At 43.0% G+C, this 15,391-nt stretch overlaps 1 protein-coding gene across 2 annotated transcripts in view; it reads left to right on the forward strand.

Annotated features, from left to right (window-relative positions):
* LOC126544687 (uncharacterized) overlaps positions 1-9,460 on the forward strand; it is a 36,757-nt gene extending 27,297 nt beyond the window's left edge. For both annotated transcript variants that reach the window (XM_050192139.3, XM_055077804.2), the window contains exons 4-5: positions 7,799-7,885; positions 9,305-9,460. In XM_050192139.3, the coding sequence (XP_050048096.1) occupies positions 7,799-7,885; positions 9,305-9,354 (137 nt within the window). In that variant the 3' untranslated portion in view covers positions 9,355-9,460. The remainder of the gene's footprint in view (positions 1-7,798; positions 7,886-9,304) is intronic.
* The last annotated feature ends 5,931 nt before the right edge of the window (positions 9,461-15,391 follow it).

Below are 15,391 nucleotides of genomic sequence, written 5' to 3' on the forward strand. Positions count from 1 at the left end.
CCTGCATGTCTTTGTCTTCGTTTGCTTCTGTGGTGCCATTACACCAGAATAAGTCCATGACAGGAGCTGCCAGTCTATGCAGTTATACTACATTGGGCTCAGTACGCCTGGCGGCCTGAATGTGACGAGTGCGAAGTAGCAGTATGAACTTCACAAGGGTAGAATTTTGTGTCGGTGGTGCATATTACAGTATGGTGAAGCGCTATAGATGGAACAGTGTGAGGCGAGACAGATGGGAAAGTGCTACAGACAACTGTGGACGTTTACTGGAAAGTTTCGCTGCAGCGGGACAATGCATGCGTTATCCTGGTGCAGCAAAATTTGCCAATGTTCATAGTTGTCAGTAGTACTTGCCCATCTACATTACACTTCACCGTACACTAGTAGCAGTAACCACATAAACCAACTGACCTGAGCAATAATGAAAGCCCACAGAATTGCCAAATTGTAGGAGAAATGTTTCAGTGTAACACGTGTTTTGTTAACTGACAAGCAAATGGCATACATGTCTGCGAACTGATGATCAGATGCATTTTTCATGCACATACATTATTTTGTACAACTGCTTCCTGCTTTGGTTTTTATGGCTTTTAGGAAGCATTCCAAAGTACTTAACTGTTTGTCTGTTCTAAAATTGAATCTGTTCTCAGCCAGCACTATGTGGCATTACTGCATAAGCCCTTACTTCGTCACTGTCCTTCGCACTGTTCCCAACTAAATATGATTAACCAAATAACCATGTTTTTAAATTTTCAGATTATGAAGAAAATACTCTTAATATGTATTTCATTAGAAAAATTTTCTCAATTTTAGGAAGAAGTCTGGCTGGCCCCAAGCCTGGTGCAAAATGAAGAAATGGCACTCCACATCAATTCATGTTTACTTGTCGTCATAACCAGTCTGTTAGCTTAATTTTTGGTTCTTCCTATTGAATTCTCAAGAAAGGTATCAACTCTGTCATTCAATCTGCAAACAAATTTTTGCACTTGGGGATGCAGCCATGCACAAAGCCTTTGAGCTCATTAATATCTTTATTTTTTAAAGAAAGTGCAGCTGCTGCGTGGAGCAATAGGTTGAATAAGACGAGGGTAAATGAAAAGATGGCGAAATTAGTCATCAACAGTTGTCCAACAAAGGAAGTCTCAAGCTGGAGGCAACATCTTTGCAAGAGAACCAAATGGCTCCAGCCTGAGACATTAGTTGTTCAACCTGGCAAGTCTCCTTCTCTAAATATTTCCTCTAGCCTGAGACCTATATCCATTCCACCACCCTTGACCAACAATACACCTATACATTTGGCAACCCATGGAAAGGTAGCAAATTCACATTCAAGGAAAGGGAATGTAGTGTGCACCCTGGAAGGTAGCATGAACAGTATTTTATTTACTTAATGAAATGCAGATTTGCTATCCAATTACTTTATTTTGATCCCCGTTTTATAATTGGACAGCATGGTTCCTCAGAGAGAATAATATTTCGAAGCTCACACAATTTTGCTCCTTTATGTCCGTTAAATCTGTCCGGGTTGCTACACTATCAGCCCTGTCTGCAATTGCGTAGCAGTGTTTTGAGCATGCATCCAAATTCAAAAGAATAGTTAGGCTTCTACCTCAGAATGTTTGCTACTGTGTTGCAGCTCGAATTCTATGTCTAGGTGGTCACTGTGATGCCATGTGCTTTTTAAATAAGACCAATATGCTATTTGAAGGGCAATTAAATGCAATCTCAAATGACCTCAGCTCGGGGAATGACACAATTGGAGGTCAATGTGATAAGGAGGATTTGATTTCTGAAAACAAGGCACTTAAACGGGAGAAAGCATGACTAATTTCGTATAAAGATGCTGCTTTTGGATATGATCAGGGAAGGTACTTGTTCGTGGCTGCATTTGCAACATGTTACATTGCTGGCTTTATATATTGCACTGAGTACAGTGAAATGTTGCTGCTTGCACAATATTCAACTAAACATGGTAGCCATGCTAATGTGTCCATGCGGAACACAACTCATCCACTAATATGGACTACAGTGGAATCTCGATAAACGAAAATCGCTTCGAAACTGCCGCTTAAATAGGACACCATCCTGATAATTGGTTGGCTCTCTGCAATGTCTCTCAGTAAATATAATGCCTGGTAAATGGAACCAATTTCCCTGGCACCTTGAGGCTCCATTTAAAGAGCACCCACTGTAAAAATATAGGGGGGATCGTGTTTGGAACTTTCGTAAATGTAGTCTTAAACAAAACCGCATTTCAGTGGGAGCGAAATGCAAAAGCACCTGTGTACTTAGGCAGGTGCTTGTTAAAGAACCCCAGGTTGTCCAAATTAATTCGGGTTACTCGCTATGGCATGTGTCATAATCAGAAGGTGGGTTCTGGTTCGTAAAATACAATAATTTTTAATAGCTTGCTCAGAAATCCAGCACTAAATTATGTAGCTTGTTTGTGTGATGAGTCCCAATTTCTTAATTTAGTACTTTGACATTTATCATATTTGTGTGCTAGTCCATGCAAAATACCACTGATCGGCCTCATTATACCAGCCACTGTTAATTAGGAATGGCTTAGTCAAGCAACTTAAACTTACAGCACAAACACCTAAGACGAACCACAAAAGGAAGATACAACACACACTGGTGCTAACTTCTTTATTTCTTCGTCGTCGATGCAATATAAACCCTAGGCCACACTACCGCGCAGGCACTCAGATTGCATTACAGAGATCTGCCAAATTATCACATACGCAAGCGTAGGAAGTCAAATTCAGATGGATGCAGGGACAAAGATATCTTACTAATGCAATTATCGCCCTGCCTTTCTTGTGGTAAGCCTCTAAGGCAAGCCGCACATGCTCATTCTTGCTTTTGCCAAGAATCGACGTCCCATCAAGTTGTGCCTCACAATTGTTGCAAGAGTTTATATGCGCACCAAGGTGCGCTCCTCTATCTACATTTTTGTTTACTTGTTGCGCATGTTCCCTGAGTCGCTCATTGATGCAATGCCATATCTAGCCAAGCTATGTCTTAGCACATGAGAGTGAATTGTATAAACCACGCCGACCGCGCACAGCACGTATGAAGCATCATGCCGAATTTGGCGTCCTCCTCTGCCCTCTCCGCAGGTGCGGGAGCATAGCTTTAAAAGCTTGTTCGGTGCAGAAAACGCCAAAGGAACACTATGCCTGCAAGCAATTTTCTTGAGTTGATAGATGACCTTATGTGTTTAAGGGACCGCGCAGGGAACATGCACAAAAAGTAAACAAAAATGTAGATAGAAGAGTGCACATTGTTGCGCATATAAACTCTTGCAAAAATTGTGAGGCACGACTTGATGGGACGTCGATTCTTGGCAAAAGCATGAATGAGCTTGCGTGGCTTGCCTTAGAGGCCTACGACATAAAAAGGCAAAATGATAATTGCATCAGTGACACAGCTTTGTCCCTGCACCCATCTGAATTTGAGTTCCTACGTTTGCATATGTGATAATTTGGGAGATCTCTGTAATGTAATGTGTGTGCCTGTGCAGTTGTGTGGCCTAGGGCATATATATGCATCGACGACGAAGAAATAAAGAAGTTGTCAGTTAGTGCCAGCGTGTGTCGTGTCTGCCTTTTGCGGTTCGTCTTAGGTGTTTGCGCTGTAAGTTTTAAGTTCAGAATTATGTGCCAACTAGGCCAAATGAAGTTTTACTCTTAGTCAAGCGAGCTCAGTATATAGTCTGTGCAAAAGTGTGGAGCGTCAGTACAAAGTAACAGTTCAAACACATGGCTCTGTAGTTACAGTTCAGTATGAAACGAGATAAGATTTCTTAGCATTTCTTTCATTTACTAATTTCATTGTATTAGGACATGTAGAATACTAGCAACTGGCATGCTTACAATGTACAGTGCTCTTTTTTAAAATCCAGACAATTGTTTTACTGGGGCAGAAATGTGCTTTCTTTTGGGCCCGGAAGTGAACATATTATATTTCTTACATTTGGTGTAAAATAAATTTTCTTCACTGTCAGTGTGTGTCTCGTGCATTTTTCCTTTCAGCAAGTAGCAACTGCTCTCGAAGGCGTTTGCTGGCCTCGGAGGCACTGCCGATAAGCTAGGACGACTGTATAAAAGCTTTGCAAAGAGGGGCTCTGTGATCAGCGAAATGGAAAAAAAATGAAGACGTGCGGTGACGGGTTCATTCGCCATTGGACCACGTGTGCGCGTGACTTGGTCGATTCAGCGGTGGCCCTGTGCCGTCGATTAGACCACGTGTGGCGAGCCCGCGGCGAAATGCATCGTGGCGGTACGCCGCGCCTATGCAGCAGCAGACGGAACACCGCAGGTCAAGGTGTCGGACGCCGGCGTTCGCTCCGAGCAGGTGCGACGCCTGCTCGGGTGGCAGCTCACGGACGGCCGAGTTCCCTTGAGCCTTGATCGCCGGCGTTCGACATTTCGGCCTGCGGTGTTCCGTCTGGTACTGCGTAGGCGCGTGACCCGCGCCACCATGCATTTCGCTACGAGCTTGCCGCACCTAAACTAAGATGCCTTTAATTCCTTCACAATACTCCCATTGTACCTCCCAGTCAAATAGGGGGGGGGGGGTGAAGTGGGCGTATACGGTACCCCCGTTGTGTGCCCAATTGATGCCCACGTCAATGGGAGTTTTATCGTACGCCCTTTCAATGGGAGCAAAAAGATGTACAAAAGGGAATGCGCTAGAGGACAAGCAAAAAACGCCCATCTGGGTGTTTTTTTGTTTACAGTGTAGCGGCGAACACAGTCGGCGATCGTCGAAAATCTGATCAGCGGGTCAAGCGCGTCGGCTTTTATACAGCAGTCATCGAATGTTCCAGTCTAATCGTTCGGACCCTCGTGCCTTCCACAAAGTTCTACACCATTCGCGTCACGCGATGAAATCAGATAATACAAGGTTCGGCGACAACAGACAGCGGATAGAAGCATCGATAACTTTCCAGAAACTTCGGATACATGCAGGCGCGTCCCGCGCTGTGCGATAACATTTGTTCGGCGGCGAAACGTGGTCGCCCGATAAAGATAAGTACACGTGTCAATATTGCTAAAGCAACGGGAATCATTGGCTAATAAGTTCTCATTTATAGGCGACACAATTTTTGGAATGTCTTGCAACCTGTAGTTTTGCTCCTTTAAATATGGGCTACCTTACTAGTGAAACGAACCGTTTTGCATGCGGACACTACTTATAGAGGGTATGCCGAAACTGTGTTAATGTATGACCTTATCACAATATTGCTCCAGGCTCTTAAAATTGTTTATATTATTTACGATTCACTGCGTATTGCGAAAAGGAGTTATAGTAAGGGGGGGGGGCAACATTCATGTTTATGACCATATTCGTTCTTCAGATAAACCGTTCCACTCAGCAATATTCCTGACAAAAAAACAATCGAGAACAAATTTGTAGTACACCAATATTCCTTTCTTTAGCAAATGATCATTACGTTCTGAGATGTATGTTTTCTTTAAAGTACCGCTGTTTGTAAACAGTTTTGCCATTGTACACTTTAAGAAAAAAAATGTTGTCTCCTTTCTATTTACCGATCTTGCGTTCATTAGAAATCTGAGAAAAAAACTTTTGCCACCCTGCATGGTTGGCCCCGCTGCTGCACTAAAAAGGATCTATTTAATTGCTCAGAGGCAGGTGCAATATAAAGTACAAGGTTTTATTAGTGAGCGTTCGGCTGTGTTCGCAGGCTTTTTTATTGTAGTCTAGTGTGTTTACACTTTCAAGGAATCCAACTTCATGTGTTATCGTAAAAAATCTTACAACGACAGCCTTTTCTTCTTCTTCATTGCGTGTGCTACAGAACAAGAACAAAAGCATCTCGTGTGGATTTTGAACGATTATAAACGCCATACCCGGATCTGTATGGCCTAACCAACTTCTAGCTAGTAGTGCGTCGGCAACAACCTATAAAGCTGAAGCTTCCGAAACTTCTTGGTGGTAATACTGTTCCTTCGTTGTACAGAAAATGCGTATGAATTAAGGTAACAGCGACGCTATATATATAAATTCGCATGCGTAATATATCACGCCCTTCCAGGCAAGTTTCTGGCAGGAATTTTGATGTTTTATTACATACTTTGAAAGCAGGCGCACGAAAGAAGGACCTAAAAAATGCGGAAAGTACACTGGAAAGTGCGATTCTCTTATCCCCATGTTTCAATACGATTAGGAGTCTTAGGATATTTCACGCACTTTCTTGCATGTTTGTTTCTATGTTTGTACCACTTGCCCGCCAAATGCAGGGAGTTAGTGCATGAACCATCTTTTTGACAAACATGGGTCAATGAGTATGTGATACTGGGTATGTGCAGCTCTTCAGTAAGCTTCCTTCCCACTCTGTTGGGTCACTGGCTGGGTATGTTCTCCTTTATGTGTTACTCTTCAATTAACCTCCTCGACGCCAACTAGGGTACCTGGATATGTGCCCCCTGGGTACGTGCCGTTGTACAGGGAGTTCGATAAAAGAAAAACTCCTTCAGGGTTTCTTCTGTCCTACGAGGAATTGAAACCGCGTCATACATATTCATATTTACGTCAGAATATATACTGAGTCACACGTCACACGGAAACTTCGTGGCAGCACTACTAGATGGCACAGCGTGCCCAGAGCAATGCGAGAGAGAGAAGCCCAGTTGCATACGCGCCTTCTACATGTCGCGTTTCGGCCTTAGTAACATGGCGTCGCTACATTGAGTCAGTGCTAACCGCATCAACGTCGACACTCATCGCGAGATGGCTTCTGCGGGAACTTATTGGACATCTGTTTGATAAATGAACAGAGCCTTAGCACCTCACTCATTATATTGTCGTTTTAAGCTACGTTTTATTTTTGTGATTGCTCTCAGGGCCGTCCAACACTTAAAAAACAACAAAAGTAGAGAAACAGACAGAAAATACGATAACAACGAGAATTTCTGTCTTTCGTTCCGGTTTTGTCTTTCGGTTTCAGTTTTGAGTCAGAAGAGAGGCATTTCTACCTCGAAGCCTTGACGTTGAGGTGTGCTTTGTTCGTCGTTAGCGGCTGCCGCAGGGGAACATATATCGTGTTGGCAATAAGTATAGGAGAGTAGAGAGCTGCACAATAGGTAGGGTATAGAAAGAAGACAAATATATGTGATGACAGAACCGAAAAGTTCAGTGTTATTTTCTCTAAAACCTGTTTCAAATTTCCGAAGTGGGTATAGCAAATGGGGAAATACTATACCGATTCCACAGACTATTGTTCAATCGCAGGTGCGGCGCGCGACTACAACATAGTCCCTTAGGACCACATAAAGTTTCTTGTTTGTCTGTCTGTCCAGTGATCTTTACGAGAGCATCATGACAAACTAAACGAAAATGTAAAGTTGGCGGCCCACTTGTGTTTTTCTACTTTTCACAAAGAAATTCGCAAGATTTCGCTATATGCGTCGAAATGTTCACCTTACTGCAGGCTCTCAGCAAACAAACGATAAACCTTGACACCTTTGTGTTGCCTTTTTCACGGGGCTTGATATATTACACGGCCATTCTCTTTCTACAGTTGTCAGTTTGCCAAATCTCACAAGTGTGGTTTCGAATTTACAAGTGCAGTACACGTGATACGTATACGTGATACACAAACTTTGGGAAATGCATGGTAAGGCGTAAAATGCACTGGAGGCGTATAAAGCAATACAGTTATGTGTAAAAGATTATTCAGTCAACATAAAGTGATTAATCGATGCGAAAGTGATGGAGTGCGTGTTTGTGCGATTTTATTTTTACGCATTTTATGGGTGCTGCCTCCTAGGTTACAGAAAGACCAAACTAGGCGAGAAGGATGAAGGTGCCCAGTCAGGCGTCTCCGAAACTGTCCCTGCTGCGATGCCAAATACAGGTTCGTAGCGATCTCCTTCTTAAGCCGCACGATGGAGACTTAAGTTCCCGTCAACCTTGTGAGAGTCCTAAGCTATAGTAGTGCCCAAATGGGAACGCCAGCCGGCCAACATCCCGGAATATCCTATTGTCGCCGATGCTACGCAGAAAAAATCCTCTCTAATGAGATTGCGTAAGCGACTTCAATTCCTTATATATCTGCCTATACTGACATATTGGGTGTAATCACGAAAAGCATTAAAACACCTCAAAAAATTTTAGTGAGCAGCCATATGTTCCGTTATTCTATTGCTATATTTGTTATTTTTCATTGTCTATCTTCAACTACACTTTCATGGTAAAGTTATTGGTCTCAAGCGTCGACAGAAACCCCCTAGTATTCAAGACGCAGTTAGTATGCCGGCGCGATTGTAGTACATTACTGAAGGCACTCGGCCCTTTTGAATTGTAAAAAAAAAAATAAAAAAAAAATAGGGATATGAATTTTAGATTATTTGCTCTCTAGAGACAGCTGATAGAACGAAACTGTCATATTTATAGGCAGATGCATACCTTGAAATAATATAAAACAAGCAACTAAGCAGTTGTTTTTCTTCACGCTCAATTCTTGCGTTTTTCACATTGCGGAATTTTTGCAACATTAAGGAAAACTCTGAAATAGTCGCCGAAAAATCGGCTACGGAGGTGGAAAATAATGGATGCCTTCTTTTGTAAGGGCTGTTTGTACTGACGCGGGGCTTTCACGAATATTACGAACGCTTTTACAATAACTGAAATCCTGTTCTCGTCTGCACAGAGGGGAAACAGCGGCCACGTTCGGGCACTCATATGTACTACTAAGGATAGCGTATCATCAGTGTACAGGTGGAGCCCGTTGAGGACACTGCGAGAGCGTTCAGCCAACCTCGAGTGAAATTAGGGTGTTAGCCCAGTGTCTGTGAGCAAGTTTACACAGCTCGAGGCTCCTGCAATTGCCTTGCAGCAGATTGCCGCTGCCTTAGGCCACTGTCTCTGCCAGAAACGTCTTGAACTTACCATTAGGTCATGGACGAAAACTTGTGCCGATTCACACCCCACGAGGGAAAGAAAGATTGTTTACATGATTACGTAGCAAGGCGACCGAGCCAAACGTTTGAGGGATAATGTAACCCGATGGAGTTTGCGTGATGTATTTTCCGGTCAAGCCAGCTAAACGCGCGAACAGAGTTTCCTGTCACATGTTTCTGGACACACACTGCGGACTCGACCTAACTGCACTTACATTGGATTTCTTATGCGTTCGTGCTCTGAAGGATAACTCTGAAGGATAACGCCGCAGTTGCAAAAGATAAGCAGGAAGTTCTGCAGTTAAATTTTCATATGTGTGTACATAAATGAAACATGAATTTTCTTATTGATTAAAAAATATCTGTTCTCGCAGCCCCAGCAACGGTACTTATTCAAAACTCCTCCTCCTCTAAAAGAAGATGAACATCTGCGGGAGTTTATGACACGATTGGCCATCGAATCGCCGAGAAAGCTTCTGCGGCCGTGAAACAACTTGTAATAAAGTACAACGCATTGAACATGCGTAATATGTGTGTTTATGTGGGTCAGTTCTTCAATGCTTTTTGAAGGTATTCTGCTTCTAATGCTTGGAATGATGTGGAGTTAATGATTAAAAAGTATCTTGTTGAATGAATTTGCTGCAGGTCATTGAAGCAAAAGACAGAGAAAGGCTGTTGCGACAAGTTCGACGTACATCACGCTGCTTTCTTTTCACTTCTCTTTCGCTAGTGGCTAGTAAACACTTTTGCTATGGCGGAGCACTTTTGATGTTGTTGAAGAGCTGGCTTGGAACTCACACTTGATAAAAAACTTTCGATACAACTTGAGAATGCAAGGCATTTGTATTGAGATAGCGTCAGAAACAAAACTCATCCGATGTGTTGTAATATACATATATATACGTACCAAAGGCGAGCTAGGAAACACAGTATGCAAACGAGACCACTGGTAATTCGTTCGTAGGTGACCCCAGCTAAATTAGGGCTGCGGAACTTACGGCCCCGGGAATGAAATTTATTGGGCCACCGTCGAATTGAGGCATCTATGTGTCTGCTGGTTCAGCAATCAGCGCTTGACCATATCAGGAGAATAGCAGTCACACTGTCGTCAAATACGATACACGCACTGAACTGTTGCCAATGTCAAGCAAAGAAAAAGAAAGACAGACAATAAAGAAAATGTTACAGTGTGATAGCCTCAGCTGGGAAAACTAACCGCCTTCTCAATCCTGTGACTAACGTGACATTAGAAGACTTGCTAGTGACGTTAACTAACGTTGTTGTCCAAAACATGCAGGGTGGACTGCATATCTGAACGCAAAGAAAGGCTGTTTCCGCAATAGGGTGAGGCCATTGTGGCCAGCGACGTTGGGTTCAGCCCTTCCTGATTCTATTTGTGCAGCCTTGAATAAACCAATTAAACTTTCTCAAGCTTTCTCCTTCTTGCCGGCCCATCATTCTCTCAGTCACTATTCAACCAGTGGAGGAATACTATTGGGATAGGCCCGTGATTCTTCACATAACCTTGGTTGAGTATAAGAAGTAGTTTTAATACTGGAAGAGTGTTGATGCTATATGGTCTTGATTAACAAGGGAAAAAAAAGAGCCACTCTGTTTCCATTCATTTCTGTCATTCATAGCGAGGGTCTTGCCTTGATGCCATTAAATAGAATACGAAGGTTTATTAGGCACTCGCCTGGTCTCCTAAGCAGACGTGTTACGTCAGGCCGTTGGGCAAAAAGGAAGGTTCCCATCTGCCCACTACGGTTTTGAGTAGCGCTGGATAACACTCCTAGGGCTAGATCTAGTACACATAAATACACAAGATAATGGACGCACACGTAATGAGGAGGTTGTGGGCTCGTCTCCCAACGGCTACAAATTATTTTTTCGTCCAATTTGATGTTGTCTTTTCTTCACGATTTATTAAAGGTCACTTTCAACCCGAGCTATTCACCCATATGCTTTCATTGCCTTCGTTTCCTTTTGGTTTTATATGGCCGTGATTAAAAAAAAAAATGCGAGCCCCTCTGTTTCCTGTCTGCTCGCTCAATATTGATGAAAAAAAAACGTTGCTTAGCGGACTGTTTATATTTTATATGTTTGATGTCTTTTCACTTTAAAGCAAGAGATATGCGCTTAAACTCGTTGGATGGTTCAAGAAAACAATTTATTTTACTGTTGTAACACAGTGATTCCTGCAAGGATCTTGCGAGCACTCGTTCCTAGAGCCATTGTGTCTCTGTCTTTTTCAGCTGTGTGAAAACACATGAGCAATGGATTGTTCACCTGTTCACTTTGCCTATAAAGCACCTATGAGTATGTGCAAACTTATGCTAGCTGCCTTGGAGAGTATTAGATAAAAGAAAATGTGGATTATTCTTCGGACAGCTGTCCTTCGGACGCGGCTGTTGTTTGATATGAATAAATAGCAGTGTTTATGAACTGATGATTCGGCTAGTTTTATTGAGAGCAGTTCCATGCAAGCACACTTTCAACAGCGTTCATCACACATAATCAATTTTCTTCAAAGACAGCCTGCACCTCCTAATGCCACATTTTAGCATAGTGCAATTAGGCTCGGAATGTGCACGTCGCTATGCGTAGATAGCGAATCGGGTTGCTCATTGGGGTTGAGGACGAATGAAGAAATAGGAGCCTCGTTGTTCCAATGTATTGTTCCTTACGCCAGTAGCTAGGTAGATCTTAAACCATCGCTACGCAAAATTATGAAGATAGCAGTGCTAATGCACTTGGATGTTGCTGGGTAATCAGCTAGCAAGTGCTGATTTAACCAAATGCTGAAATTTATAAGTGAGCTATGTAGAATAATGTGGAATTAGGCGTAACATTAACAGACAGAAAGAGAGCAGTGTGGATGTCAGAGCAAATTTGGATGGCCGATGTTCTAGTTGAGATTAAGAGAAAGTAATGGAGCTGGGCAGGCCACGCAATGCGTATACAGTGCAGATAACCGGTGGACGATTAAAGGTACACAACGGGATTCCAGCGCAGAATGGAATTCCAGCGCAATCCCTGGCGCTCCCCTTTGATGGGGAATGATGTACGCAAGTATTCACTTCACGCGCTTTCTGAGTAGATAAGACTCTTTCGCTGTAAAATATGCGACAGCATTCCGGAAATTTTGTATACATGCTGGGATGTCTTGCACAAGGCAGTAACATTGTAACAGTGGTTACACGCTGAAGAAAGGTCACTGCAGAAAGTTAAAAGGTATACTATAGGGTCGCCTTAAATATTACCTCAAACATGGTCGAATGGGTCCGAGGACTGCATTGGATCACCGAGATAAAAAAATTGAGGAGCTGAACATTTTTGCAAAAACTGGCAAATAAAAAATACCGGCAGTATGTTATACTCCTGTAACACGTGAAGGCAAAGGCCTCTTGCACTTGGGGTAATGCATTAAGTTATTCAATCGGAGAGGTCAGACTTGTTGCACGACATAACGAGGCACCGTGCGGAGTATACGTATTGCGCTGTAGGTGGACCTCGTCAACGACATATGCGAGCACATAATGCACTACCTAAAGGTATTTTCTCGTTCTTTCTATCGCTCTTTGTTTCTTTCTTTCTTTCTCCTTTCTTTCGTTCTTCTTTCATCTTTGTTTGTACTTTCTTTGTTTTCTCTTTCATTCTTTTGTTCCCTCTTTCTTGACTTCGTTCTCTCTTTCTTTTGTTTCTTCATTCATATTCAGCGATTCCATCTTTGCTTGCTTACGGGGGTGAGCCCTTCTTCATTATGCCATTCTTTTTCGGGCATGAGCCGTCACTGCTAATAGTTTTTGTAACACTCTTCCACTTTTTGTTTATCACTCCTCTAGTTTTTTCGCATCACTGGACTAGATGGCGCTTTGTTTTCGGGTATAAGAGATTGCAACGAGCCACTTCAGGCTTTCGCCTTAGTAAACCAATATTTCGTTTGCGAATGTAGCCGTGTGATTTCAGGCTGCTTCCATCACAGGCACAATGTCGGAGTTCATATTTCACTTGACTGTGTAAATATATTAGTATTAATTGTCACAAAACTGCGGTTATTTTCTTCTTTATGTGCGAACAGTAGTGAGCCAAACCAAACGCCGCAATACACTCATCCCAACATTTCAGTACTTTTTGTTCTAATACACAGGTCCACGCCGCTCAATCTATTACAAAGTACTGAAAAAATTACTCAGTGTTTTTCCCCAGGCAGCTGTTTTCATTTGTAATGACGCCATGAAACCGAATCTGATGCGACTGATGTTCACATATCTAATCAGTTGCGCGCACAATGTTCTCGCGCACCTTGTGTGATGTACCGTAGCGCTGAGGTGCTTCTTGTATAACGTAGGAGAGTCCATCGTAAAGGCAGCAGTGCCAGGTTGGGCGTACGTGCTTAAGTTCATGTACTTGAACTGCGCCAAGAAAACCTGTCCAAGCATTCGTACCTGCATTATCAGAGGCGTACTCCGCCAAGAATATCCCGGCAGTTATTTTTTAACGGCATGACATTTTAAGAAAGAGACCAATGTAAATGCGGCTCGCATTATTGTTATCATTCGAGTGCTCAAATTGGTAACCTCTAGATACGGTGTAAGTTGAGCAGTCGTTTACGTAATAAACGAAGCTACGATGATTAACAATTGATATTTGGCGGCTAATGCAAATGAGTAGTTTGGAGCAAGTCCTGGAGATTACATAGCTGAGCGAATAAATTTGTATTAAGCATGCTTCTGTAAGAGCGACGCGAACAAATGTTTTGCTGATAAACTCCTTGAAAGCATAACTGATGCAGAAAAAGAACGTCTATAAAGGCGACCTGACCACGCGCAGCCTTTTGTGATGTCGTCGATAGCTCCGCGAGTACGTCTCTTGCTGCCAGTCCGCTTTCGGTATGTATTTACGTCGTTTTTTCGAAGGCAACCAGTTTAAAGTTTTAATGTCAATAAAGCTGCGAACGTGTGCCTCCGAAAGCTTGCTCAGTTGCGGAAGGGATATGCCACACAATAATGGTGCACATTTAGCGCGCCATTACCGTCAAGGCAATGCGCTGCGGCCGAAGCAACGAAGACAGCGAAGGCGAACCGCTTAGCAGTTCCTTGCGGGACCGTGCCGATGGTGATGGTGCCATCGAGACGAAATACAGGGCGGTAATATTGGCTGCACCGGCGCTTTTACAGCGAAGCTGTATACAGTATCCTGAATATTTAGCCACGCGTGTTCGAAAAAAGGTTTTGCGTTCACCATGCCACTGTTCTTGCTAAAATTTTGCGGAACGATCTTATTTTGGAGTCGACATTGTTTGGTATTACACTTGGCACAGTCAATTGCCTAATAAGGATGCCAGCTGCTGCCGCGATTGTGCAAGCATAAACTGGTGTCGCCGCCTGTCGTCATCGGCAGAAAGCAGTGCTTCAAGGAGGGAAGTGGCCAGTTCCAGGCGCGGGAAAGACGTGGGAGCCCTCCCTAAAACGCTGCTTTGTTTTTATTTTTGCGCCGGTTTCGCTTTCAGAAAGTGACAATGCTATAAAGGCACTGTCATTCGTTCTTGTCTCTGTGGACATAAATATGGGTTCAAATAAGCTCTACATGCGCTCCGTGGTTGCTTAGTGGCTATGGTGTCAGCCTGCTAAGCACGAGGTCGCGGGATGAAATCCCGGCCACGGCGATCGCATTTCGATGGTGGCGAAATGCAAAAACACCCTTGTACTTAGATTTAGGTGCACGTTAAAGAACAGCAGGTGGTCAAAATTATTCCGGAGTCCCCCCCCCCCCCCCCCCTACGGCATGCCTCATAATCAGATCGTGGTTGTGGCACGTAAATCCCCATAATATAATCAATTCCCAAGGATATAAATTCTTCCTAAATGGTTATATCTCAGGTATGGATGACATCTGCCTGCCATTTTAATCAAACATTCAATGGCTAAGTTCGCGAAAAACAAAACAAACCAACAGCTATAGTAGGACTTGAGACCAAGCTGGCACTCTGCTGCAAGGACTGCTTGCGAATATAAACTCGCAATAGTCGTATAACATTTAGTACTGGCGCGCAAAGAGAGTGATCTTATTCGTTTTACTGCATTATCTGCGAAATTCATGTTCACAAAGCATTGTCGTATTCTTCAACTTGTCTAGTGATGAAAGTGACTGGCTACATGTTAATGGTTACCGAAAAAGCAACTGAAATACAGTGAGTGCTGCGGAGTTCTGAACGCAATCGTTAAGTTACAAAATATCACAACATGAAAATAGATTACAAGTAATTAGTTAGATGTATGTAGTCACAAGCAAATGTACAACACGCCCAGCTCATTAGCAGTGCTATAGTTCATAACCTTCATTACTATAGAGAACACTGGTGTATACCACTATAATAACGTTACGCACACTCGACAACAATAAAGAGCGGGTAGATTACAGGTGGCACTATTTCCTGCACTATTTGTGAGAGGTTGTAA

Source organism: Dermacentor andersoni, chromosome 10 (genome assembly GCF_023375885.2).
Source record: "Dermacentor andersoni chromosome 10, qqDerAnde1_hic_scaffold, whole genome shotgun sequence".
Lineage (NCBI taxonomy): Eukaryota > Metazoa > Arthropoda > Arachnida > Ixodida > Ixodidae > Dermacentor > Dermacentor andersoni.